The following is a 27,682-nucleotide window of genomic DNA, read 5'->3' on the forward strand; positions in this document are numbered from 1 at the left end:
ATCCTGAACCCCAAATTTGCCTCTTTTAGATATATTTGGTACCTTAGAGGAACTAAGACCCTAAAAATAATGTTATTCTTCTGTATACTATAGCCAGCATTTTCATGTATGAACAAAGCAGTTCTTTAAAAAGTATTTATTGTGTACTTCTTAATTTTTCTTAATATTTGTATCGTTTTATTTGGCTATTGCAGGAATCTGTTTTTCATTTGTCATACATAATTTTAGACAGTACAGTGATTAGAATTCACTTTCTATGCATCCTTGTTCTAAAGTAATTCACTAATAAGGACGTTAGCAGGATAGTAGAAAAATAAACTTTTCGTAATTAGATTTGCATTCATGTAAAAAAAAAAAGAGGGCTTCTGCTGGGTAGAGGCAGTGTTCAGCAGAGGCCAGACAGCTGCCTTGGATTCCGAGTGTGACAAATATGGACTGGGTAACCCTGCTCAAGTCACCCAATTAATCAGTCAATGTCCCAGACAACTTAGTTTCAGAGAAGTTGCCTGTGTTCTCTGTAGGGGCATCCCTTCACGGATGAAACCACAAGTCCAGAAAAAAGGTAAATAAATGTAAACTTTTTACTGCTTGTCCTGTGAAGTTTCCTTGTTGGAGGCATGTAGCCAACATGATTTTCAGTTATATAATCCGGTATTGATTTTGACTCTTTCTCTTTCAAGGCGGTGATGGCAAGCGACTTTGCAGTCCCAAGGTTCCGACAATTGGAGAAACTTCTGCTTGTTCACGGACATTGGTGCTACTCCCGACTTGCTAATATGGTGCTTTATTTCTTCTACAAAAATGCGGTAGGAGTTTGCCTTGGCTCTCAAAGGACTCCAAATGCCTCCTGGGTTTATTTCATAGGAAATATAGATTAGGTCACAACCTGAAAACTTGTTTATAAGCAAGGAAGCAACAGCTGAGAGAAAGCTTTCTGTCACCCACAGGCTGAGAGGACCTAGTACAAAGTTAGGTAGCTTGTTGTTGAATGTGAAAATTAAGTGATGGGAAAAAAAATATTGTCTTCACAAAGGTTTCTTCCCAGGGCATTCAATACCTTTCATATAAATCTAGCTGACTAGATACACGAAGTAGAAATGCCAAGATTTTTCTGTATTGTTGGGAGGAAGGCAAATGGATGCTTTTCTCTTTACCTAATTTCATTTTACAATCTTATACTTACTCAAAAGTGCTATCAGTAAAGAGGATCAGTGATTTGGAGGTCAATGGGACCTCAGAAGTCTTTTTCTCTGACCCCCTCATTTTTACAAATAAGGAAACTGACCACTACCACCCACTTCCAATCCGTCCCGTCCTCCCCCCCGTCCACTTCAGAAAGAGGTGATGTGACCACACCAAAGTTATGCAGCGAGGAAGTAGCTTGAGCTGGGAGTCAAGGTCAGGTCCCTCAATCTCCAAAGCCAGCCCTCTTTTCAGTACACCATGTTATTTAGGGTCTTAATTTTTTCACATTGGGTGGTTGGGAATAAACTTTCTTTCCTCTACATTTTTCCACATTTCTTCAAGCAGATGAGTATAACAGCTATTCAGAACCAAACAGCACATGTCTAATTTGAAATGTTTGGTCCTAAAAATTAATTCAGATGAGTTTTCTGTTCCTTAGAGCACATTCTCAGTCTGGGCCATTACATCCCTTGGTGTTCTCTCCTTGTGTCACTTAGCAGTGGCTGCTCATTCATTCATTTATTCAGTAATTCAGCAAATTCTTATTGCATACTTACTATGTGCTACTTAAATGTAAACTTATCTTGAAACCTCTCAGAATGAGAAAAATTAGATGATATTGCAGCACTTGACGAGGATTCTGAAAACCAGGTTTTTTACTCCTGATCTATGTGACACCTTGCTCTCTGGCCTCAGTTTCCTCATCTGTATCATGCCAAAGTTTGTCAGGGGTGGGGAACCTGCGGCAAGGCCACAGGTTCCCCAGCCCTGGAGATGATCTCTAAGGTCCCTTCCGGATCTAACATTCTAGGGGGGCAGCTAGGTGGCGCAGTGGATGGAGCACCAGCCCTGAAGTGAGGAGGACCTGAGTTCAAATCTGGCTTCAGACCAAACACTTGACCCTTACTAGCTGTGTGACCCTGGGCAAATCACTTAACCCCAATTGCCTTTAAAAAAAAAACAAAAAAAAACAGATCTTACATTCTAGAATGCTCAATTAAAATTCCACTGACTTAATGTAGGATAAAGCCTAGAACATTTAACTTACAAATAAAGGCTTAAATGTACCACTAGGAAAGGAGTCAACCTCCTCCCACCTAAGACAAATGCTCTATTCAGTGGGGATGACAGGAAGGGGGAAAGAACTGGCTGTATGTTTTTTTTTATATGTTTTAGTGGCTTTTGTTAACAAGTGCTTAATTGACTTGAGGAGTTCAAGGGTAACTGCTTTGCCTCCTAGAATGAGGAATTCATTAGTTTCAGAAATAGGCTTGCTTCCCTTTCCAGAAAGTAGCAGAAGAGAAAAGTTTCCATAGCAACAAAAGTATGAGAAGGAGGCTTTTTGGTACTAGAGAAAATTCTCAATTATCCAGGTTCCTGCTTTACCTCTTTCTCTCCTCAATAAATGGTTCATTAATATCTTTAAAGGAAGGGACAAGAAGGAGAAGGAAAAAATAGATGAAATCAAAATCCATCCATTTTGCAACCACTTAGCAGTGTGGGCTAGGGCAATGTTCCGGGACTAGGAAATTTAAGCTATTGGTTAAAATGAGTTTTGAAGATGAATGGATATTTTACTGTAATACTTCACTAGACTAGTCATCTCAACAATGTCAGTAGCCTCTAGTTGTACAGATGGAAACTCATACACAGTTTTTCATCCTGTGAAATTTTTGTCTATATGCTCCCATAAATCCTCCATGGAAGATGTACCTATAGCACTGGAGCCCATCTGCTGGGATTTTTTCTTTATTTGTTTTTAAGCATTTTGTGGGTGTCATTAGGCTATGCCTCTGTCACATCCAGGCAGCTTGGTGACACAATAGATAGAGTGTTGGACTTAGAGTCTAAAAGATCTGAATTCCTGCCTCAGACACTTATTAGCTGTGTGGCCCTGGGCAAGTCACTTAATTTCTATCTACCTCAATTTCCTCATTTGTAGAATAGGGATGATAATAATAGCACACATCTCACAAGATTGTTGGGAAGATACAAAAAGAGTTTTTGCAAACCTTAAAGTGCTGTATAAATACTACCAATTATTGTTATCATTATTATTATTATATTATCAGCCCTTAGTCTCACCATACATCCTTTTGTTCAGCATTATTCTTTGAATGGCATCTCATTGTATATATTCCTTATTTTCTTTTTTTTTCACTTTTATTTTTTTATTAATTTATTTTAATTTATTAACAATCACTTCCATAAGCATTTGAGTTTTAAATTTTTCTCCCCCTGCCTTCCTCCCCAAGATGGCATGCAATCTGATGTAGGCTATACATATATATTCCTATTATACATATTTTCACATTAGTGATATTGTAAGGGAGAATTAGAACCAATAGAAGGAACCGCAAGAAAGAGAAAACAAAACAAAACAGAAGAAAAAAATAGCAAATAGTATGCTTTAATCTGCATTCAAACTACATAGTTCTTTCTTTGGATGTGGATGGCATTTTCCATCATGAGACTTTTGGAGATGTCTTAGATCCTTGCATTGCTGAGAAGGGCTAAGTCTGTCAACGTTAGTCATCGCACAACGTGGCTGTTGCTGCATACAATGTTCTCCTGGTTCTGCTCACTTCACTCAGCATCAGTCCTTACAAGTCTTTCCAGGTTTTTCTGAAGTCTGCCTGCTCATCATTTCTTATAGCACAATAGTATTCCATTACATTCATATACCACATCTTGTTCAGTCATTCCCCAATTGATGGGCATTCCCTCAATTTCCAATCCTTTGCCACCACAAAAAGAGATGCTATAAATATTTTTGTGTATGTGGGTCCTTTTCCCATTTGTGTGATCTTTTTGGGATACAGCCCTAGAAGTCATTGCATATATTCTTGATTATAATAACTTACATTTATATAGCAACATACAGTTTTTTAAAGCATTCATGAACCTTCTCTGATTTGATACTTAGTGCCACTTTGGTGAGGGAGACAAAGCAGGTCTTTTTATCGTCATTTTGGAGATGAGGAAATTGTGATCCATAAGTTAAGTGATTTGTCCAAGATTATATGGCCAGTGAGTAGAGAAACAAGAAGGAGAAAGCCTTAAGTCTTCTGACTTCTGGTCTGTATGTGTTTCTAGTACACATTGCTGCCTCTCTAATCAGGTTTCCCTTCCTAAAGTTACTCATTCTCAACACTGCCCCCCGGGTACCGATTAAGTCAGTGATATGTAATCTCATCACTAGATTTCCTTGAATGTCCCTCTCTAAGTTATATTTACAACATAAATTTACCAGTATTCCTTTTAATAATTCCTGAAATCCAATGTGTATGTATTTGTTTTTAGCAAAATGATATGTTCTTTTCCCCTCCTATTTACTCCATTTATGCCTCCCCCCATCACTTAAAAAAAAATTTAAATCAATATGACGAAAGATAAGAGTCTTAGCAACGATATATCCCATGAGGGCTGTTGTCTCAGTAGGTCAGTATTTCTATAGTGCTTTAAGAATTTTACAGAATGTTTTCCTCATGGTCCCGTAAGACAGGCACTGCAAGGATTTATTTTACAAATGATCAAACTGAGGTTTAAAGACATGGTCACTCATCAAGGCTCACACAAGTGAGCGAGTGAGTGTCAGAGCTAGGGTCAGCTGTCTTGACTCTAAGACTCTTTTCATTACAATTATGAAAAAAGTAATGCCTTTGCTTAAAGAGGTTGAGTCAAAGGAAAAATATAAATTAAGAAGGAAGATAAAGGATCAAGAATATAGTCAACTTAAAGATGAAATAAATGGCTTTGTCCATTGATTAGAATAAGCTATTTCATTACCTGTAAAATGGGAATAATAATACTTTTCACTTCCTGTCTTACAGGCTGTAATGAAGTTATATAAAAGCACTTTGTAACTATAAGGTTTGTATGTGTTTTCGCTATTCATAATCCCTGCACTCAAGTTCTCCTTGATGTCTCTTCCTGGCATGGAGGTGAACTCGAGTTCTAGAAGGTTAGACCAGTTAAGGACAAGTTCTAGGAAGGACAGCCAAGCTCAAAAGGCTTCAAATTCCAACCAGAGAAGAGACATTTATGTTTCTTGTCTAAGGATCACCTTGCTTAGTTCAGAGAGATTCACCACCATGTTGGCTTCAGGGTACAATTTTTTTTTCCCCCTTAGGAAATTCCTGAAGACAGTCTATAAAGTTGTAATGGAGTAGGAATCTAGGTCAATAGAAAGAGTAGCCAGTGAAACTACATATCCTTGAAATATTGAAGTATTCATAAAAATTATTAGATTGTTATAAACATATGGAATACCTTTCTTCCAATGTCCTTCTTATCTAATGGAATACCGTTAGTGTCAGTGTCTTTTATTCTTGCTGAAATAATTGGTTATTATTTAGCCCCAAAGGCCTCTACCTCTCCTAATTGCCAATATTTTCTCATTGCTACTAATTTTAGAATGTTATGCTCTCTCATTTGCCTGTGGATGGTGAGTGATTCTTTTACTTGTCTGTGAGGTTTTTTATTCCTAGAATGACTTTGAAGATGCTTAATGAAAAGTATTGTTAAATAACTGAAAGAAAAGTTGGCCTTCTTATTAACCAAAAGCATATCCATCTCTTTTACGTGCAGATGTTTGTGGCCCTTCTATTTTGGTACCAGTTTTACTGTGGATTCTCCGCGTCTTCCATGATTGATCAATGGTTTTTGATCTTCTTTAATTTATTGTTCTCATCACTTCCTCAATTAATTACTGGAGTGCTTGATAAAGATGTTCCAGCTGAAATACTGGTTACTGTACCTCAACTCTACAAAAGTGGACAGAACATGGAGGTAAACCTGGCTTCTTCTGTATCTTTACCATCTGCCCCCATTGTCCTCTTTGACCCTTGATTTGAGAAAGGGCTGCTGCCTGTAGAAATACTCTCTTCCCTAGAAATGGCCACATTGTACCATACATTAAATCAATCAGTCAACAAGCAATTATTAAGCACTTACTATAGTAAATGCACTGGGGAGACAAAGATAGACAAACATAGTTTCTTCCCTCCAGGAGCTCACATTCTAATGGCGGACACAACATGACAATGACTGCGTATAAAAGGCATCTGACTGGAGGGAGCAAAGGGGAAAGGGATTGTTTGTTTAATCTTGTGGTATATTAACATAGTCATGGAAGTTTGTACTGGGCCTTGTGCCCAAAATATAATAGAAACCAGAATTGAAAGTCCTGTGATAACTAGACAGTGAGCCTAAAAGAAATTCAATATACAGTCACACTTCATTAATTCAGATACCATCACAAACTTCAAATCCAGTTATTCTTAACAAATCAATCTCACCTAGTCACTCAAGCATATGTCTTAAGGGTTTCTCCTGGGGAGCACACCTCATTGGCTTGGTTTGAGTTCTATAATTCAGACATTTCATTAATGAAGAGTCGTTTTTCCAGTAGACCTGACCACACTTCTCTCTTTATAGTCCCATTTTATATGATTTTCATGGGAAGCTGTGTCTAACGGAGTGTCTCTGAGTGTATTTACTGTAGACAGACAGATGCTTGTACCTAATAATATGGAGCCTGGAAGAGGATGTAGGAGTAGCTGTAAGAAGAGGAGCATGGATCTGGTGAATATAAATGTGGCCAATATAGACTTGGCAGACCAAAGAATGACTTTGAGGACTTAACAGATTTTTTTTTAAAACCATCTGCAAGTCTGTATCCAGATGCAGACTTTCTTTAAGAAGCTGGACATTGATTTCATTTCATTCTCTGGAGAAGTGGCTATGTTATATTTTATCTTTGGGACACATTCCCAACTCCTTTTGAAAGTCAGAGAATCATTGTTAATGCTTTCATCTTATTTTTCCTATGAACCATCCAAAGTTCTCTTTTCTCTTCCAAAACCATTGATTAACTTCTGTGTATGCACACCTGTGTGCATGTATGTATCTGTCTGTCTCAGTGTCTCTTTACCCTTGAACTAATAGTGTACTTCTCTTTTGACATTTTCCTTTTCTCACTGGGAACAGACTTCCAGGCTTTACCAGATCGTGAACTTTTCAAAGTTACTTGGACTTTTGAATGCCTATATCCACAAACAAATTGAATGAGCTTTAGAGAATGCTTAGTAATTGCTAAGAGTTAGCCAAAACTCAAACACCCACTTCCCTACTTTGTACACTCCCATGTTTTGTTGTTTGTCTTTTGTTTTCGAAGAAGACAACCAGTGCCATTGCAGTGTTGGAGTCAGGGTATGGTGTTGGGCTGTGGCAGAAGGCATGACCACAGATCTGTCTATTAGAACATTCAGAGTGGAATTGGTTCTGGATTTGTGAAGCTCATTTTCCTTTGTGTTCCCATAAATATTTGTTGATTGTCTGGCAGTCTGACAAGTTTCTTCTCTAAGTAATACTTTTAGAATCACGCATTATGCAAAGAAAGGTGATAAACCTTTTTCAGGGCTGACAGAAGTGGTACCACAAACACCCTATGTGTTAATAGCAATATTTCCCTACTGCTCTTCTGTATGCAGCTTTGAATTATGAAATGGCATGATCTCAGATTCAGATTTGCTAGTGATCCAAAGGGCCACCCAGAAAATGCTGGGTGGGTGTAAGTAGGCTGCCGAAGGTTATAAGCCATAAGACACATGCAAAGTGGCATAAAAGATATTATAAGCATATAACCAGAAAATGAGGCAACTCAATCATGTAGCAACAATGAGAAATGGCAGGCTCTGTCCTACCTTTGGTACCCTTGCTGTATTAATTAATGAATGGAAAGCCTTTACTATATTCAGTGGGTCCTCTTTAGAGTATTTATGGAAAGACAGGGATAAGAACCACCAATCAGTCAACAAGGATTTAGTAAGCACCTCCTGTATGCCAGGAACTGTGCCAGACACACAAAGAAACAATCTCTACTCCCCCAGGTAGCTTCCATTCTAACAAGGGAGACAAGGACACATAAAAGCACATAGAGAATAAATATAAATAAATATAAAGTAGTTCAAATAAGTTAGTTGGGGAGAAGGGGAATAACAGTTGGGAGATCTGGAAGGGCTTTGTGGTAGAAAGTAGTGTTTGAGCTGTGTGTTGTTGAAGGAGGATTCTAAAGCAGAGATGAATAGGAAATGCATGCCAGGTGAGAAGGGTGGCTAGTACAAAGATGGAAGCAGGAGGTGGTATGCTGTATCTGAAGACTAGAGAGGGCAATCCTTGTTGAATTATTACAGTAGCTATCAGTTAAATTAATAAACAATTAGGTTCAGACCAAAAGTATAGATAAAAGGACAGTGGACAGGACTATCAAATGATAGTCATCTAATGGTGGCCTGCTCAATGTGGCTGAAAAGATAGGTTAGGACCAGGTTTTAAGGATCTTTTAAAACTTACCAATCAGTTTATATTTCATCCTAAAGGCAATGGGAAGCCATTGGCCTTTACTGAGTGGGGAAGTTATGTCAGACCTGCATTTAAGAAAAAACACTTTGGCACAAGTGTGGAGGATGGGCTGGAGTGAAGCAATTAAGAGACCATTAAAATAATCTAGGTGACAGGGCTGAAAGTAAGGCAGTACCTATGTGAGTGATGTTGTAGGGGTAGAAATAGCAAGATTCATCAACTAATTGGTGTGCCAGCCGCGCCGTGCACTCTCCTCCTATAAGGAGCAGGCTACCAGAGTCATACTACTTACCAGTCTTCGGTGCCCACCCGGATAAACACACAGAGACGAGCCGATCAGGAGGTGCCAACGCTGGAGCTTTATTCAGAGGCCATCACAGCAAGGCCAAGCAGGAAGGCCATAGCAAGAGAGCAGGAGCAAAAGAGAGAGCGAGCTCCGATCCCTACTGTTCCTTGAGTACCTACCTAGCCCCTCCTCCCCAGCCCACCTACTACTCATTGATTGTAGGATCAGATACCGGAAGGGGATGTCTGGGTTTAGCACACCAAGGGAAAGGAAGTGACGCAGGAGGCTAGGACTGGATACAGGAAGGAGGGGTCTGTACCTAGGGAGAGGACGTGACCCAGGAAGTCAGGCCCAGATACCGGGAGGAGGTGTCTGGGGTCAGTGCTACACAAAGGGAAAGTACATGACCCAGGAAGTCAGGAAGGAGACGTCTGGGGTTAACGTTGCACCTAGGGAAGAGGACTAGACAAAGGAACTCGTTCTCTGCCGTCCCACTGCCACGTGGCACAGCCCCCTGCCTCAGGAGTGTGAGCTCAGGTTACTTCTCCGTGTCCAGTTCCCATCCCAGTTCACCACAACTCCGCCTAGCACAGCCCCTGCCTCGGGAGCATGAGCTCCGGTTACTTCCTAATACCCAGTTCCTACCCCATCTTGCCACAACTCTCACTTGGCAGTAGCCAACACCAGACAATCCCTCACAAATTGGGTATGTAGGGTGAGGGACAGTGAGGAGGTGAAGATAATGCTGAGGTTACTAGTCCAGGAAAGTGGAAGAATGGCAGTACCTTTGACAGAAAATAGAAACATTTGGAAGAAAGATGGGTTTGTGGAAAAAGGCAAGTTCTGTTTTGGACATGGTAAGCTTGAGAAACCTATGGGATGTCAAGATAGAAAGCTTTGCACTGGTAGTCCTGCGCCAATGTGATCATAGACCCATCTAAAGGAGAGGGAGAGAAGACTTGAATAAAACATTCTTCTTGTTTTGGAAGTGTGTTGCCTTTTATACCCTTCTCTGTGGAATTCGGTAGCTTTTTACAAACAATAATGGCGCAAAGAGCATGCATATTGATTTAGTGAAAGACATTATTTCTTTTGCAGGTTTTATCTTCCCAATGCTAATATATCCTGGTGTGCACATGCACAGAGGGAAAATAGTTTTGCTTATAAAACCATCTGTTTTAAAATTAATAAATGCTGTCTATTGTGTGTATGTACATATGTGTATAAACCTATACATATGTATATATATATATACATACATATATACATATACATACACATAATTGATTATAATGAGAATAAGCAGCAGCACCCTTCAGTTCATCATCCCACGCTGAGGACTCAAACACTCTGGTCAGACATCATCAATGGATACTGATTGAGTACTCACAAGATTCATGACCCTAAGAGATACAAGGCAACATCATTGTACTTACAGATAGGTTCTCTAATTCACATTTGAGAATAACCAACTTCAGAAAGTGTATCTCCATCTTGGACGAGAGGCTGTGAATAGATTGAAGGCTGCACTGAATCTCAAATACTGTGGCCTTGCCAATAGAATAGCTGATTCTTCTTTTGTTGAATTTGAATGGATGCCAAGAAAAACCATTGACTTATAGCTAGGAAAAGTTTGGTTAGAAAACTCACTTCCCACTAGAAATTAACACTAGGGATTAATACAGGATAAGTACCTACAGCCTTACAAATACACCTAAGAACTGCTGAGCTGCTGTAAAGAAGTGGGCTGAACTAGAAATTACAAACACTTCCCTTTGTGCCTAATTTCACTAGAGATGCAGTCATGTGAATCTATCTTAGGAGCTGTTTACAGTGAGTGGTCTCAGTTAAACCTGTGCTTTAATATGATTCTATAAAACTTCAATTATTGTTTTGAATCTTCCCTATCTTCATCATGACCATGAATAAAAAAATAGCACCATCCACTCTGGTTATACATACACACACATATAACTGACAGATCATTCCATGTACCTGCCATAGCTAATGGCCACCAGATTCTCTAATAGTCCTGTACATTGTCCTTTTATTTATACTTTTGGTTTGTTATTGATTTAACTGATAGCTATTGGATTAATTCAGCAAAGATTTACTTATTAAAGGACTGCCCCAGGTCCTAGGGATATCAAGAGGAAAATTACAGTCCCTGTTTTTAGGAAGCTTATAATCTTGGATGGGGAGAATGAGACACGTACACAAATAATACAACATAGGCTAAGATAAAGTGACACAGGAGAGATTAAATAGAGGAACAGGAGAGAGTCAGTGAGGTAACTGTAGAAATCAATGAATGGTTCATGGAAAAACTGGCAGCAAGGGAAGAGAATAATTTCAACAGCCAGAGATTCCAGGAAAGTCCATTTAAAGCATGGCAGTGAGGTGGTAAAAATTTACAGAAGTGGAAATGGTTAGGACAAAATGGGAGAAAATTGAGCAATCCAGTATGGTTGCACCTTTTGGTAGAAAAAGAAGAGGATTAAGAAATAAGATTGAAAAAGTTGGTCAGGACCGGATTATGCAAGACTTTGAAAACCAACCTAAAGAATATTTATTTTACCCATTGGGCAATAGGGAGGCATAAAATCTTATGAGGAGGGAGGTGGTATGACGAGACTTAGGCATTACAGAATCACAGCATCTCAGATTTGGAAGACACCTGGGAAGTTAACTAGTCCAACAAGGATTTGCTTCCTACAACCTGTCTGGCAAGTGGCCATCCAGCTTTCCCTTCAAGACCTCCAGTGAGGGGGAAACCATTACCCCATTCTGCTTTTGCAGAGTTCTAATTGTTAGGAAGTTTTTCCTAGTCTCAGGGCCGTTGTGATTCCAATTTACCAATTTCTCCTAATTTTAGCTCTGGAACCAGGCAGAGGAACCTGCCCTATAAATGGCAGGCCTTGATACTCTCGAACACAACTTTCATGTTCCATCCCAAGTCACCCTTTCTCTAAACCTAAACATCCCCAATTCCTTCACATGTCTTTCTATGGCCTGACCTTGATCCTCCACTTTTTATTTACTTTCCTCCAAACATTCTTCAGCTTTTTAGTGTCCTTCCTAAAATAGGGCATGCAAACTTAACATGATACTTCACATGTGTTCTTAAGAAAAGCAAGAAGGCCAGTTGGGTGGACAGGAAGGAGAGTAATCTATGATAAGAATACAAGTTGACTCATGTTTGATTCTTTGTGACCCCATGGACCATAACACAACAAGCCTTTCTATCCTCCACTATGGATACTGATTGAGTACTCACTAGATTCATGACCATAAGAGATGTTTCCATCAATCTGCTAGGCAACATCATTGTACTTGCAGATAGGTTCTCTAATTCACATTTGAGAATAACCAACTTCAGAAAGTGGTCTCTCAATCTCCATTTGTCCAAGCTCATGTTCATTGCTTCCTTGACATTCTCTGTCCATCTCATCCCCTACTGTCCCCTTTTCCTTTTGCCTTCAATCTTTCCCAACATCAGGTTCTTTTCCAAAGAGTGCCATCTTCTCATTATGTGACCAAAGTATTTTAAGTATTGACTGATCTGACCTTCTTGCTGTTGAAGGGACTCTCAAAAGTCTTCTCTAGCACCACAATTCAAAAGCATAGATTCTGTGGTGCTCAGCTTTCCTTATAGTCCAAATCACAGCCAGACATTACTACTGGAAAAACCATAGCTTTGATTATACATTCCTTTGCCGACAGGGTGATGTATGCTTTTTAGTAAGCTGTCCAGATTTGCAATAGCTTTCCTTCCAAAGAGCAATCATTTTTTAATTTCATGGCTGAAATTGCTATCTGCAGTGATCTTTGAACCCAAAAATATAAAATCTGATAATGCTTCCATTTCTTCTTCCTCTGTTTTTCACTTGCCAAAATCTTTGTTTTTTTGATGTTAAGTTTCAAGCCAGATTTTTAAACTCTCCTCTTTTACCCTCATCAAGAGGCTTCTTCATTTTTCTTCACATTCTGCCATTAGAGTGGTATCATCTGCATATCTGAGATTGTTGGTGTTTCTCCCAGCGACCTTAATTTTGGCTTTTGCTTCATCCAACCTGGCATTTTGGATGATGTCCTCTGCATATAAGTTAAACAAATAATGTGACAATACACAACCTTGTCGTATTTCCTTTTCCAATCTTAAACCAATCAGTTGTTCCAGGTTCTAACTGTTGCTTCTTGGCTCACATAGAGGTTCCTCAGGAGACAAGTAAGATGATCTAGTATTCTCATCTCTTTGAGGACTTGCCACATTTTGTTGTGATTCACACACTTGAAGACTTTAGTGTAATCAATGAAGCAGAAGTAGATATTTTTCTGGAACTCCTTTGCTTTTTCCATAATCTAGCAAATGTTGGCAATTTGGTCTTTGGTTCCTCTGCCGCTTTGAAAACCAGCGTGCCCTTCTGGTAATTCTCAGTTCACATGTTGCTGAAGCCTAGCTTGCAGAATCTTAAGCATAACTTTGCTGGCATGTGAAATGAGCACAATTAAAACTTTGGCAATTTGAACATTCTTTGGCATTGCCCTTCTTTTGGATAGGGACATAAACTGATCTTTTGCAATCCAGTGGCCACTATTGAGTTTTCCAAATTTGCTGGCATATCGAGTGCAGCACTTTAACAGCATCATCTTTTAGGGTTTTAAATAGCTCAGCTGGAATTTCACCACCTCCACTAGCCTTATTGTTTGCAATGCTTCCTAAGGCCTACTTGATTTCATTTTCCAGGATGTCTGGCTCTAGATCAGTAACTACACCATTGTGGTTATTGGTGATATTAAAATCTTTCTTGTATAGTTCTGCATATTTTTATCATTTCTTCTTATTCTTTTCTATATTCTACCATTTTTGTCTTTTATCATGCCCATTTTTGCATGAAACATTCTCTTGATAATTCTAATTTCCTCCCAAGTTCTAGACACCATCTCTCTTAACACAGTGGAAAATTGCCTAAGCTTTCTTCTTATTACACTGTTAACTCATATTGAGCTTGCAGCCCACTAAAATCTCCCTGAACTTTTGCAAATGAACTTCCTTGTCTGGTTACATTTCTCCCATCTTGTACTTATGAAAGGTCTTGGGTTTTTTGGGGGGGGAGGTTGTACCCAAGTATAAGACTTTACACTTATCTCTCTTAAATATTATACATTTTGATTTGATTCAACAAATCAATTGACAGGAAATTAATAAGCACATACAAAATTAGTGTGGGCAGCTAGATGGCACAGTGGATAGAGTGCCAGGCCTGGAGTCAGGAAGACTCATCTTCCTGAGTTCAAATCTGGCCTCACACACTTACTAGCTGTGTGACCCTGGGCAAGTCACTTCATCCTGTTTGCCTTAGTTTCCTCATCTGTAAAATGAGCTAGAGAAGGCAATGGCAAACCACTCCAGGATCTCTGCCAAGAAAACCCAAATGGGGCCATGGAGAGTCAGACGCAACAGAAAATGACTAACAACAAAAGTTTGTATAAGATAAAAACAAAGCAATTGGGGATGTGGGGAGAAGCCACTAATGCCTGGAAGAATCAGGAAAGACATTATGTAGGAGGTGGTTCTTGAGATAAGTTTTGAAGGAACTAGGGATTCTAAGAAATGGAGGGTAGGAGGGAGTGCATGTCAGGAATGGAGGAGCCTGTGCAAAAAAAATGAACATAGGAGAGAGAATGTTGTGTGGGATGAATAGCAAGAAGACCGTGTTTGGGAGGTCTGAAGAATAGATGAAGGGCGATAATCTATAATAAGGCCAGATGTTGCTGTTTGTCCTTCGTTCTCGAAAATGACTAACAACATCAGGAGGGTAACGTCTTCACTTGTAAGTGAATTGGATTTAAATGAGGAAGGACTGTGCAAAGTCATCAGCCTCACTGTCTCCTCCAGAGTCAAGGGAGTCCAGGGGCAAGATGTAGGTTAAGACAACTGGTGATGACCCTGGATTCAGTGGGAAACCTTGGCCTTTTCCAGGTCTTAGTTTGTCTGAGACAACATCCAGATAGGCTGGAACTAAGTTGTCAAGGGCTTTAAGTGAAAAATAGGGAAGTTTGTTGAAGGTGATAAGGGAACCACTAGAATTTACTGAGCACAGGAGTGACATGATAAGACTTTTGTTTTAAGAATGTGAGTATTTCAGCTGTGTGGAGATTGGATTGGAGGAGAGACTTAAGACTGGGAGAATAATTAGAAAGCTATTTCAATAGTCTAGGCAAGAGGTAGTGAGGATATAAACTATGATGATGTCTGAATGAGTGAAGAAAAGGGGATGGTGCAAGTGATATTGTGGAGGTTGGGTCATCAAGACTCAGTAATTATTAGATTTGTGGGGTAGGTAAGAATGAAGAGCACAGGATGATTCCAGCTTTTGAACCTATATAATTAGAAAAATGGTCACGCCCTCAGCAAAAAAATACATTCATGCATACATACATACATACACACATACACAGGGGAAAGGGGTATACTTCTCTCAAATAGGGAACTAGCCTTTCAATATATTTTTTGAAACTTGACTGGTTCACAGTATATTAACTTTTCCTTCCAGTTTTCTTTCATCTCCAAATTTTATAAACATGCCACCTATGCCTTTTCCATTCATTGATCAAAAGATTAAATAGTACCAAACCCAGATGACAGGGATATTTGACTGTGGATTTCCAAACTGCAATTTGGATCTTATCATTCAATCAATTCAGAATCAGAATCCACCTATGGTAATTATAGTAATGGCTGGCGTTCACCTCTCCATCTTTCTTACAAGAGCATCAGAAACAATCAAATGCTTTGCTAAGATCCATCTAAGCAATATCCATAGCAAAGAGAAGTTGACATGATCCATTCTCTTGACAAAACCATGCTGAGTCTGTGATCATGGCTTCCTTTTCTAGATGTACCATTATCCATCCTTTTAATAATACGTTCTAAAAAAAAAAATTTCCCCCAAAATAAGAATCAAGTCCATTGACCTGTATTTGGCAGGATCCATTTTCTTCCCTTTTTTGAAGATCTGTTCAACATTTGCCCTTCTCCAGTCCTGCAGTACTTTTCCTATTTGCTGTAATCTTTCAAAGATCATTGATTGTGCCTCTGCAATTACATCTGCCAGGTTTTTTTCAGTACCAGAAGATGTGGTTCATCTGGTCCTAGTTACTTGAACTGATCAGGACCAGATGTTCTCTTACAGCTTTCCTACTTATTCTGGGTATCAATTCCCTGTTACCCAATTTCAACCTGTCCTTTCTAGTCTAAAGATGTTTTTCTTGGGAGAGAAAACAGAAACTAAGGGTTGAAAAACAACACCATCTCTCTCTCTCTCTCTCTCTCTCACTCTCTGTTGCTCTCATTGCTTATCATTGCCCCATTCACCCAAGCAGTGGTCTAATCTCTTCTTGATCCTTCTCTCTTCCCCCAAAATAAATAATAGCTAGCATTTATAAAGCACTTTAAAGTTTCACACTTTACATTTGTTATGTCAAAGTCATCCTTTTTACCCAGTTTTCTCCCTAACCTCAGCTTATTCTGAGTTTTATCACTCATAACTCTATTTTTATAAACTGTGTCATACCTTTTTTATTCATCCTTTTACCTATCCCTTCTTTCCATCATCTTTACATGGCCTTTTAAGATATAAATTGATTCGGGGCAGCTAGGTGGCACAGTGGATAGAGCACTGGCCCTGGAGTCAGAAGGACCTGAGTTCAAATGTGATCTCAGACACTTGACACTTACTAGCTGTGTGACCTTAGGCAGGTCACTTAACCCCAATTGTCTCACCAAAAAAAAAAAAAGATATAACTTGGTTAGTAAGAAATAAGTCTCTTTAGGTAATGCCCAACTTTTCCCTCAGTCTCCCTTTTTGTTTTGTTTCTTGTTTTTTCCTCAAAGGAATACCAGCCCCATATGTTTTGGATGAACATGATTGACGCCACCTATCAAAGCCTGGTTTGCTTTTTCATCCCTTACTTCGTAAGTTGGCCTTTTTCTTTTTTAAATTTAAATTTAATTTTTAAAATTCTGAAGTTGACATCCCCTGCCCTCCAAACACAGAAGAATTTGACCATTTTCTTTAAGTTGACCTTTTTCTGCAATTTATGTCAATTGGCTTTACCCCAGGCTCCACAAGCACTCAGAATGCTATTCTTTTGCAGGCCTATCGTGACTCTGATGTTGATATATTTTCCTGGGGAACTGTCATCATGACGATAGCTCTCTTCACCATCATACTGCATTTGGGCATTGAAACCAAAACCTGGGTAAGAGCCACAAGACTGATGTTTTTGTTTGCCTTGTTTTAATGAGCAAGTGTTTATTTTCCCAAATTTAATACTACTGCTATTTAGAAACGCCATACATGTGAACATAACATGAACATACCAACCAATCTTCCCTTTCCAGAAATAGAAAAAAACGAAGTTTTAGTGAATCTGTACATTGCCTGCAGCACTGCTAGGGGCCTTTTGCCCACTCTGCACACACATATCTTTAGGCTTCAGTTCCTATTTTCATGTGTCATCATACCCAACCCTCCTCCCTCTTCTTCCTTCTCCCCTTCCTCTACCCCAGTCCCACACTGACACCAAGGATACTATTTGCCTATGTAGTTGGCCCTCAAGACTAAGGTCATTCATTGCTGGATGATGGTTAAAGTGCTTGTCAAACTGAAGTACATTTTGAATCATTTTTGAAGAATGCCTTTTATTTCTCTTTTATCTCCCAGACCTGGCTCCACTGGACAGCATGTGGCTTCAGTATCCTTGTATTTTTCATTGTGGCTTTGGTGTACAATGCCTCTTGTTCAACGTGTTTTCCTCCATCTAACCCTTACTGGACTATGCAAAGGTTAATGGGTGACCCCATGTTTTACTTGACTACCATCATATCATCTGTTGTTGCCTTATTGCCTCGGTAAGTTTGTTTATCATGTTTCCTCTAACCATAGCTACTTTTGTTCCCTTGATATAATTTTCATCATGCAATAGCTATCTCTAGTAACCATGTTTGTTTGTTTGTTTGTTTTTCTTTATCTTTTACTCTGCATCATCTCCAGATTTTTGTATAGAACATTCCAAGGGACACTCTTCCCAACTCAGCTTCAGCTGGGGCGCCAGTTGGCCAGGTGGGGCCCAAAGGAATTCAGTGTTCACAAAGACACCATTTCTCAGCAACATCCTATAGGAGAGCAAGGATTGCAGAGCTCAGCTTCGAAGGGCAGTGATAACTCTGGACCCCATCCTCAGGACCACTCTCCACTAGCATCTCAGTCTGGACATCAACCAGCTTCTGTAACAGAGTCCAGGAGTGCGCACAGGACAGCAAATGTGAATGCCCAGTCCTTGAAGAACACTATGATGGACAGCTTAAGGGGACACTCTTTGGTGCCACAGAGACTAGAAGGTGCTGTCCAAGAGGGACCATCTGGTGATTCTGAGGGGGAATCCTCCACCAAAGAAGTATCCCCCCTGTCCTCTATTCTAGACCTGCCAGACTTCAGTTTACTAAACTGGATTTCCTCCACACCATTGTTTAATGGGTTTGGAAGAGCCTTTCGGCTCTCTCAGAGTAGTTTACAAACTGACGTGCTGGGTGGCACATTTTTCTCCGTTGGCTCCCAGCTGGATCAGGACTTAAAAGGTTTAAAAAGAGAGACCTCAGACTGCTTCCAGGAGAAAGTTAAAGGGACTTCAGCTGTTTGCCACAACAGTGAAAATCTTGAAACAACCTTTTTATAACATGGACTTTAATAATATTTATGTTTTCTATTTGCACAGAAGAGTTATAGTAAAAATGTCTTTAAATGTTTCCAGGACTGAAACAGGAAATTAGAGGTACCAAAAAAAAAAAGGTTTATTTTTAAAATTTTAAGTAGAGTATATTGAAAAAGATCAGAGCTTTAAAGTATAAGAAAAAAGTTGCACTTGAAAATTACATTTAAATCTATTTTTTCATCTCATTTTATAAGAAAATGCAGTATGTTTTATTTTCTTCAAAATGCTTTACTTAGCATCCTGTCTGGAAGTATAAGCATCATACCTAGTTCCCAGGGCATTGGTTTTCATTGCTATTTTATGGCAGGAATATAGATGGCTATCAGGGAGAGATCATTGTAAACACTCAAACAGCAAATCCCACCATGTGTGTTGCTCATCTCGTCACAAAAAAGAAGGGTAAGATAGAATTTCAGGAAAATGAAAAGCATGAACACTCATTCCATCCTCTAATGTCATTCAGATAGCTTATAAATATCACAGTATGAGTATTTCATCCCCTATGTAGTACTTCACCTGTTTAAAAACCATAACAAACAATAAATAATGTTCATATTGCAAAAAAAAAAAAAGTGTCTCCTGTTACCATTAGCCAGTTTGCACATTTATACATTCTAGGTTATGTTTCAAGGGTGGCGTAATACTCACAGCCTGTCAGGACCTTTATGCATTATGAAGAAAGTGGTTTGGTAAGACAGAATGCACTAGTGCTGTTACTTAGTCTGATGCTTACTAGCTGTGTGACCATCAGCAAGCACTTCACCTCTCTGGACCTCGGTTTCCTCATCTGTAAAATGAGGGGCTTGGATTTGACCACCTGTAAGGTCCTTTTTAACTCTGAATCTATGATCCTATTATACCTCATTCAGAGTCATATCAAGTCAAATCAACAAGCATTTATTAAGCACCTACTATGTTCTAGGCACTGTGCTAAGCCCTAGGGATACAGAAAAAGACAAGAAACAGGAGCTCAGAGTCTACCAGAAAAGACAAACTACGTATAAACAAAATGTGCACAGGATGAATTGGAGATAATTTTAGAAAGAAGGCAGGAAGATTAAGGAAGACTAGGAAATCCTTCTTGCAAGTCCCTAAAGCTGAAGTTTGGAGGAAGTCAGGGAAGCCAGGAGACCTTGACAAGAAGGGATGGTATTCTAGGCACAGAGGACAGCTAGTGAAAATTCCTCGAGTTGGAAGATGAAGTGTCATGTGAAAGGAATGGCAAGGAGGCCAGTGTCATTAGATCACAGAATATGTGTAGAAAGCCACCTAGTTAGAATGTAGAGAGGAAGGGGACCTTATTCCAACTTCCTCATTGTATATTCAAGGAAGCACAAAAATATGCAACGTTGTACCTAAGGTCACACAGGTAGGAAGATGCCCCTCTGAAAAGAACACTGGATTTTAAGTCAAAACTGGTTGAAAACTGAAAATGAGGTGAAAGTGATACGGAGAGTAGGAATGGTTTCACCATTGGCTTCTAGGGTACTGAGAATGGACCCCTGAACTTGTCTATTTCTGCTCCACCCTGGTTTCCATACTGTACAAAACTACTGCTTCACTAAGTACCGTTTGATGTCTGATTGGAATTCTGACTCTTTATATAGTTGTTCAAAGAATATAATGTCTGTTTCCTATGTCCTTGGTATCAGCCAGCTACTTCCAAGAAGGTGGCATGGTCGAGTGGATACACAGATGGATTGGGGGTAGGGCAGAGGTTTTATAACTCTGGATTTCCTCCTGTCCCCAGGTTTCTCATTTCCTGAACTTATAAACCTACTTTACAAATTACAAACTTGTCCTCTTTTTCCAGATGAACCTTAAGGAGACCTACTTAACACTTATTCGAGTAGTGCAATGTCCCAGGTTTGTGAAAAGGAGCAAAACTTAATTTAGATAAGTGATAACTAAAATGGATATAGAGGGCTAGTCTGCTGATGGATATTATGAATCTCTGAGGGACGAGTAGGCGAGGATCTCTAAGACACATCATTATCACTCTATAGAACCAGGGTTGAGATATCACCTCCATCATGCAGGCAACTCATTTCACCTCTCTGGACTTCAGTTTTCTAATGTATAAAATGCAGAGGTTGGACTGATTGACCTCTAAGGTCCCTTCCTATGCTGTGTGTTGAGTTGAAGTGTATTGATCAATCCCTTGAGCCATAGGGAAGGTGAATATTTTTTTTAATTAATTAATTTATTTTTAGTTTTCAACATTCACTTCCATAAGCTTTTGAGTTTTAAATTTTCTCCCTCTTCTTCCTTCCTCTCCCCACTCCCCTAGACGACATGCAGTCTGATATAGCCTCTACCTATACAGTGAATATGTTATTTAAGCAAGTTATCATAGAAGGAATTCTCACTTAATATTGATTGGCTCTCTGTGGTCCATTCCTGGGTCCCAGTTGTGTTTCCTTTAAGGTCCAAAGGCAGGCAAAGCCCAACCTCTCCTCGAAAGAGTGCCTAGGATAAAGTGTCTTTTTATTACAACTTCTCCAACTGATTATCTCCAATCCATCCTTTATAATTCTGATTTGTATATTTGTATATAGTTGTTTGTATGTTGTCTCCTCCCTCAGACTGAGCTCCTCAAGAGTAGGGGCTATTATTTTGCCGTTGTATCTCTAACCCCTAGTATAGTGCTTAACATAATAGGCACTTAATAGTTGCTTATTGGCTCTACTTGTTGACTAGGGAAAAAATTTTTTTATCTTAATGAATGAGCTTCAAGTCTGCTTATGACTGTCAATGTATCAAGTAACTATTAAGTGACTATAGTTGCTAGGCACACTGAGGAGATATAAATAACCCACCACACCTCCTCCATGACTTTTCCATAGCTAACAGATCATATGGAATAGCCTGTGTAGTGCTTGAGAGCCAGCCTTCAAGTCAAGATGACATGGGGTCAAATCCTAACTCTTCTCCATAAGATTGGGTGACCCTGGGCAATTCACTTAATTCTGCATGCTTCAGGTCACAAGTTACACAGAAGAATGCTAAATTGTATTAGAAGAAGATGGAAGGCCCACACAAAGAACTCCATACAGCAATAATATCACAAGTGTGTGTATGTATATGTATATACATATACCTATACACATACATACATACAAAGGGTCTTACAAAAGTCTTAAAAGAGCACACTCAGATTATGCTGTGAATATACATGTGTACATACACAGACACATCCTACCACAGACACTCCATCTCTCCAAGCTGCAGCTGTTGACTTTTGGCTATGAGGCCCTCATCTCCCACTATAAAGCAATAGGCCTTTAGTACTTTTATTCTATGTGTGAATTAGCAGAAAGATTTGGAAGCATTCACAACCAGCCACCGACTGTATTCTCTGTGGTATAAACTAAGACCTGATCAAGCTGAATGTCACTCTGATGGAGCAGCCCAGATAGACACGTAATGAGAACAGTCTTGAGGTCCTAGGTGCACTCAACAAAGAAAATCCATCTCCTCTTCACTCAGGTTAAGCCCAATGGTCCCACTCTGTCCCCACTACATCTAAGTTCTGAGATTTCACTCGGAGAAATTGGCTAGGTAGGCAGAAGAACATCTCTCAACCCTGTCTGCTTGTGAATTTACAAGCTACATCAGATTGAGAGAAGTAGGTTGGTCTGTTTTCCTTCTGAGCTAGGTGTCTAGGCAGGGCAGTGCGTAAGCTATAGATTTATGAACTAGAAAGCAACATGAGAAGAGCAACTAGGATGATGAAGAGTCTTAGGTCTAAGACAGAGATGTTTAGCCTGAAGAATAACAAGATTCAGAAGGGGAGAGAGGGCTTGTAACAGCTGTCTTCAAATACTTGAAGGACCGTCATATGGAAAAAGAATTATACTTGCTCTCTTTGACCCTAGATGGCAAAACCAGAAGCAATAATGACTAGAAGTAACAAAGTGGCAAAATTTAGATTTAAGTATGGAATGGAATTCCTCAGGAGGTAATAAGTTCCCTTTCATTTAAGTTTCAGCGGATGCTAGATGACCATATATTGTATATGGCATTCTTTTTCATCATCAACAAGCAATTATTTAAGTGCTTATTATGTGCCCTTGGGCATTGTGCTAAGTGCTGAGTGATATAAAGAAAAATAAAAACTACAGACAGTTCGTAAATAGTTTGGACCAGGCATCTACTGAGGTCCTTTTCAAATCTGAAATTCAGTGATATCATGGAACACAATGGGTCAGTGTGACCTTGTTGGGTCAGAAAGACCCAAAGAAAGAAAAGAAATTCCTCAAAGAGTTGTAGCAGAAATCATCTCCTACCTCCAGTCAGGAAACTTGTGTGCAACTCTTTGTGACTCCATGGACCATACTATCCATGGGGTTTTCTTGGCAAAGATACTGGAGTTGGTTTGTCATTTCCTTCTCCAGTGATTAATGCAAACAGAAGTTAGTTAAGTGACTTATTCAGGGTCACATAGCTAGTAAGTGTCTGAGGCTGGATTTGAACTTGAGTCTTCTGATTCCAGACCCAGCACTTTTATCTACTCAGGTCCTCCTGACTTCAGGGCCACTCTATCCACTGTGCCACCTAGCTGCCCCAGAAGACCTGAGTTTAAATCCAGCCCTCAAACACTAGCTGTGTGACCCTGGGCAAGTCACTTAATCTCTGCCTGCTTCAGTTTCCTCATCTGTAAAATAAGAATAACAGCACTAACCTCCCAGAGTTGTGAGGATCAAAAAAGAGGATTGCAAAGAGCTTAACATAAGCAAGCTTTATATAAATGTGTGACCCTGCGCAAGTCACTTAATCTAAGTTTGCCTTAAATCTACTGGAGAAGAAAATGACAAACTACTACAGTACCTGTGGCAAGAAAACCCCACAGATAGTATTGGTGTGATATGATCTACAGGGTCATGAAGAGTAGGACACAACTGAACGACTGAACAGCAATATGAATTAGCTATTATCATTATTATTATTATTATTATTATTTGATAGCAGTAACAGCTTCCTAGGGTGGATCTGGCTTATATAGCTTTTTCAGGCTTGCTTAGAGCACAGAGCCAATCAGCAGCATTCTATAGCACTTAAATATACCATTGGGGGGCAGCTACGTGGCGCCATGGATAGAGCACCGGCCCTGAAGTCAGGAGGACCTGAGTTCAAATCTGGCTTCAGACGAAACACTTGACAGTTACTAGCTGTGTGACCTTGGGCAAGTCACTTAACCCCAATTGCCTAAAATAAAATAAAATAAATACACCATTGGGATATAAATAACCCAATAAGGGTGCCTGTCTAGAAAGTGCCTAGTTGTAAGTTAGGTAGAATATTCATGAGTCTGAGGGCCTCAAGGAGTTGAGACAGGATTTGCTATTCAGCCTGAAGCAAAACAGTTTAGTCCAGTTTTGTTATTTAGTCAATAGCAGAAGGGGGATATGGGGATGGGGGTGGGGGAGGAGGGTGATTCAATCAAAAGGTACATTTTTTAGCACACTGACTCATTTTGGGGCAAACTTTATATCATTCTTTTCCTCCAGATGCACCTCACTGAACCTACTTCACACTTATTCAGGTAGCTAAATGGATCAAGCTTTTGAAAAAGAAAAAAAAAAGTTCGTTTGGATAAGAGGTAACTAAAATGAATATAGGTGGTTGGCCTGAAAATGAATAAAAGATATTTTGAATCTCCCAGGGTTTGTGTGGAAAGCCTCAACTACATCTGCAACCTTTGGTCAATAGGGCAATATCTATAGATTGAGGTTCACCTTTGCTCACATCAGGGGTTTGCTCAGTCCCCACATCACCAAGTCTCAGCTGACTGCGCCTGTCATCCCAGTTATATGCAACTGTGAGGAGCCCTTTTTGTGGGGGAATGAAAGGGGAGGGAGTGAAAGGGGTGGGGGAGGAGAAAAGGAATGATGATAGCTATAAAATCAGATGGAGCAGCTAGGTGGCACAGTGGATAGAGGGCTCTGGACCTGGAGTCAGGAAGTCTCGTTTTCCTGGGTTCAGATCTGGCCTCAAACACTTACTAGCTGTGTGACCCTGGGCAAGTCACTTAACCCTATTTACCTCAGTTTTCTCATCTCTAAAATGAGCTGGAGAAGGAAATGGCAAACTACTCCAGTATCTCTGCCAAGAAAATGCCAGAGGGGGTCATGATGAGTTGCACATGACTGTAAAAACTATTGAACAACATAAAATCAGAGTGGGTCTCAAAAGGCAATGAGATCCAATGGAAAGAGTAATGTATTTATTCAGAGTCAGATATCCTCACTCCCAACTCTCCTACTTACTTCTGTGTGTAACTTTAGCAAGTCATTTAACCTTTCTAAAACTAAAATGGCGGGGTAGGATCAGATGCCTTTTACTTCTAAATCTATGATCTTGGCATTCAATGCTTATCTGAATTTTGTCCCAGCTGAACTTATCTTGTGGTTCCTATTCCTGAAAGGAATTCCAGATAGAAACAAGGTGCAACCTCATAAAACTACTCACAAGTTGAGCCAATTCTAGGTCTAATGGGTCCTATTTTTGAGCCAGTTCCCATTATGGGATCAAATAAGTACTTATATGTCCAAAAGAGTAGAACAGCACCATCTCCAGAAAAAAAAGAATATGGGGAGCCAGCCACATGCCAACTCCTTCCCATAGCTTCTCCTGCAGGCTGAGTTCTGAGGTCGATTCAGTCCCAAGCCAGAAGTACTCAGCCTCATCTGATTATAGTATCCAGGGGAAGCCCTGCAGTGGCAGCCAACGACCCTGTGTTACAGCATCACTGACTATTCATCAAACCTTCATCTCCCAGCACACGACAGAGCCACGACATGGCCACTGCAAAATCATACAATCATAGAGCTTGGAAAGAGCTCTAGGTGTCATCTTGTCCAATCTCCTCATTTTCTAGTTGAGAAAATCACATGACTTGCCGAAGGTCATATTGGGAGGGAAAGCTGCAGAGCCAAGATCCAAACTCGGGTCTGGTGATACTCTAAATCAAAGTTCTTTTCACTCCTCCAAGCTGCCTCTTATCTAATCAAACCTATTCCTTTTACAGAGGACACACCCTAAGCCCTAATTCTGCAAACATCTGCTCCTGCACAGAGTCAAATTTTATTGCTTTTAAGCAAATTCACTTTTTACTTTTCAAAGCAGAGAGAGTTATATAGATTACAATCAAGTGACTTTTGATAAGAAATCTCCTTTTGGAGCAAGTCTACCTGCAATCAAGCACTTCTCTTTCATATATGGTCTCTAGGTCCTTAATTTTACAATTTACAAGTAAAATTGGTGTTCTCCCCATTATCTCCATCAACTGTTTTTTCCCCCTGACAAGCCTTGATCTGGCTGTGTAGTGAAGAACTTTTCTCTACAATGAACCCCAAAATAGATTGTCAGCCCTCTATCCAAGCAGAGGTGAACCTCAATGCATAGACATTGCTGGATTGTGCACACAGCTGCAGAAAAAAGGCCTCCATCTTTACTGGTCTTTACACTAAGGTCTTCTTTCCATCAGCCTGTTATATGCCCAGTCTGACTCCTTAACTGTGTCTCACTCTCTTCCTTCAGAAGAAGTAGGCCTGAGGAGATTCTCTTTGTGCTTCTAGGACTAAAAGAGCACCTTCCTAGTACCCCTGGAATCAGAGGGCCTCAAGCTCTTTAGACCCTTAGAAAAAGGAAGTATAAGCATTTTCCATATTTTTCTGGGTTTATTAAGATCATAACAAACTGAGACAGCAAAGTGGTAAAGTGGATAGAAATGAGTCAGAAGATTTGGCTGCCTCAGACATTTACTACCTGTGTGACCCTAGGGAAGTCCCTTAACCTCTCTCAGTCTTAGTTTCCTAATCTGTAAAATAGGTATAATAATAAACCCTATCTCATAGGGTTATTATGAGGATGAAATAAGATAAAGTGCTTTCCAAACCTTAAAGCATTATATAAATGCTAGCTATTATTATCCCAACTGGATTATTCCTGATTCTGACCTGCTCTTTTAAGATAACAAATCTTTATACGTAATTACCTTAACTCATTCCACCAGTCCCAGCTAAGCCCAGGGAAAACTGCCCTGCTTAAGGTGTGTCACTGATAGTACCTATCCCTTGATCCTTCCATCTTTTAGTTGGAACAGGAGACACAGAGAGAAACTGGAAAACAGCAATCCCTTCGAAGGGATCTCTGGTATTTTCCTCTCCGTAGGTACCAGAGTTTATTCCTGTTGCCATAGCAACCAACTAGCTTCAAGAAAAGGCATTTGTGCCTCCCTAGGGCAGGTCTGAAAATTGTCCTGTATTGCTTTCACCATGAGAGGTTTTGAGCTTTCATGATAACCTATGAATTGACTTAACACAAAATTTTAAAATGCATGCACCACAGAGAGCAGAATTTTTCAAAATTAAAAATATTTGCATTTATTTTTCAAAACAAAATTAATTCCCCCACCCACACACACGCACACCCATTGCACACTAGGAGAGAGAGCTCATCTTGCCTGCCCTAGTCTTGGATCTCTGATAACTATTTTCAACTAAGTTCTTCCTTCAGATTTTCACTGGGGAACAACATTTCTTAACCCCTTTTCTCCCTAAAAATTTGCCAATTTTTTAATATAATCCTAGTCTTAGTTATTTTATTAAATGAACTGGCTTTATTTTTTTTTTAAGAGACAAGCCAATTTTATGAAAGAGGGAGCCCTCTGGTGGCCAGAGAGCCAGCTTCAAAGTCAGGAAGATCTGGGTTCTAACTCGGCCTTTGCCACACATTGTGTACCCTTTGGCAAATTCCTCTGAGTGCCCCAAGCCAGTCTCTAAGACTATAAATTAGGGAACAGTAGCAGACAGGCATTGGTAGAGGGAGCTTCCTCATTCGTCTATAAAACAACAAAATAACCAATCTTAAGAAAGGCTTAACAAAGGTCACTTTTTAAATGAGCATAACACAAGTTTTTAAACATTTCTTAGCACAGTGCCTGACATATAGTAAATCCGTAAAAAATGCTTGATGACTTGACTTGAAAAAAGAAACAGTTCTAAGTTAAAAAATCTTTAGGTTTCTAGATTTTGGGACCTAACTTCAAAGTTTGCTGCCACAGGT

The 27,682-nt window shown here is 39.7% G+C and overlaps 1 protein-coding gene across 2 annotated transcripts in view; it reads left to right on the forward strand.

Annotated features, from left to right (window-relative positions):
- The window catches only part of ATP10A (ATPase phospholipid transporting 10A (putative)), a 271,184-nt gene extending 250,772 nt beyond the window's left edge, over positions 1 to 20,412 (forward strand). The window contains exons 17-22 of one of the 2 annotated variants that reach the window (XM_027856633.1): positions 681 to 806; positions 5,776 to 5,976; positions 16,734 to 16,814; positions 16,997 to 17,101; positions 17,566 to 17,753; positions 17,896 to 20,412. In XM_027856633.1, coding sequence (XP_027712434.1) covers positions 681 to 806; positions 5,776 to 5,976; positions 16,734 to 16,814; positions 16,997 to 17,101; positions 17,566 to 17,753; positions 17,896 to 18,577 — 1,383 coding nt within the window. In that variant the 3' untranslated portion in view covers positions 18,578 to 20,412. The remainder of the gene's footprint in view (positions 1 to 680; positions 807 to 5,775; positions 5,977 to 16,733; positions 16,815 to 16,996; positions 17,102 to 17,565; positions 17,754 to 17,895) is intronic. The other variant, XM_027856634.1, reaches the window with a different exon arrangement.
- Positions 20,413 to 27,682: the final 7,270 nt, after the last annotated feature.

Source organism: Vombatus ursinus, unplaced genomic scaffold (genome assembly GCF_900497805.2).
Source record: "Vombatus ursinus unplaced genomic scaffold, bare-nosed wombat genome assembly UNPS02011591.1, whole genome shotgun sequence".
NCBI lineage: Eukaryota > Metazoa > Chordata > Mammalia > Diprotodontia > Vombatidae > Vombatus > Vombatus ursinus.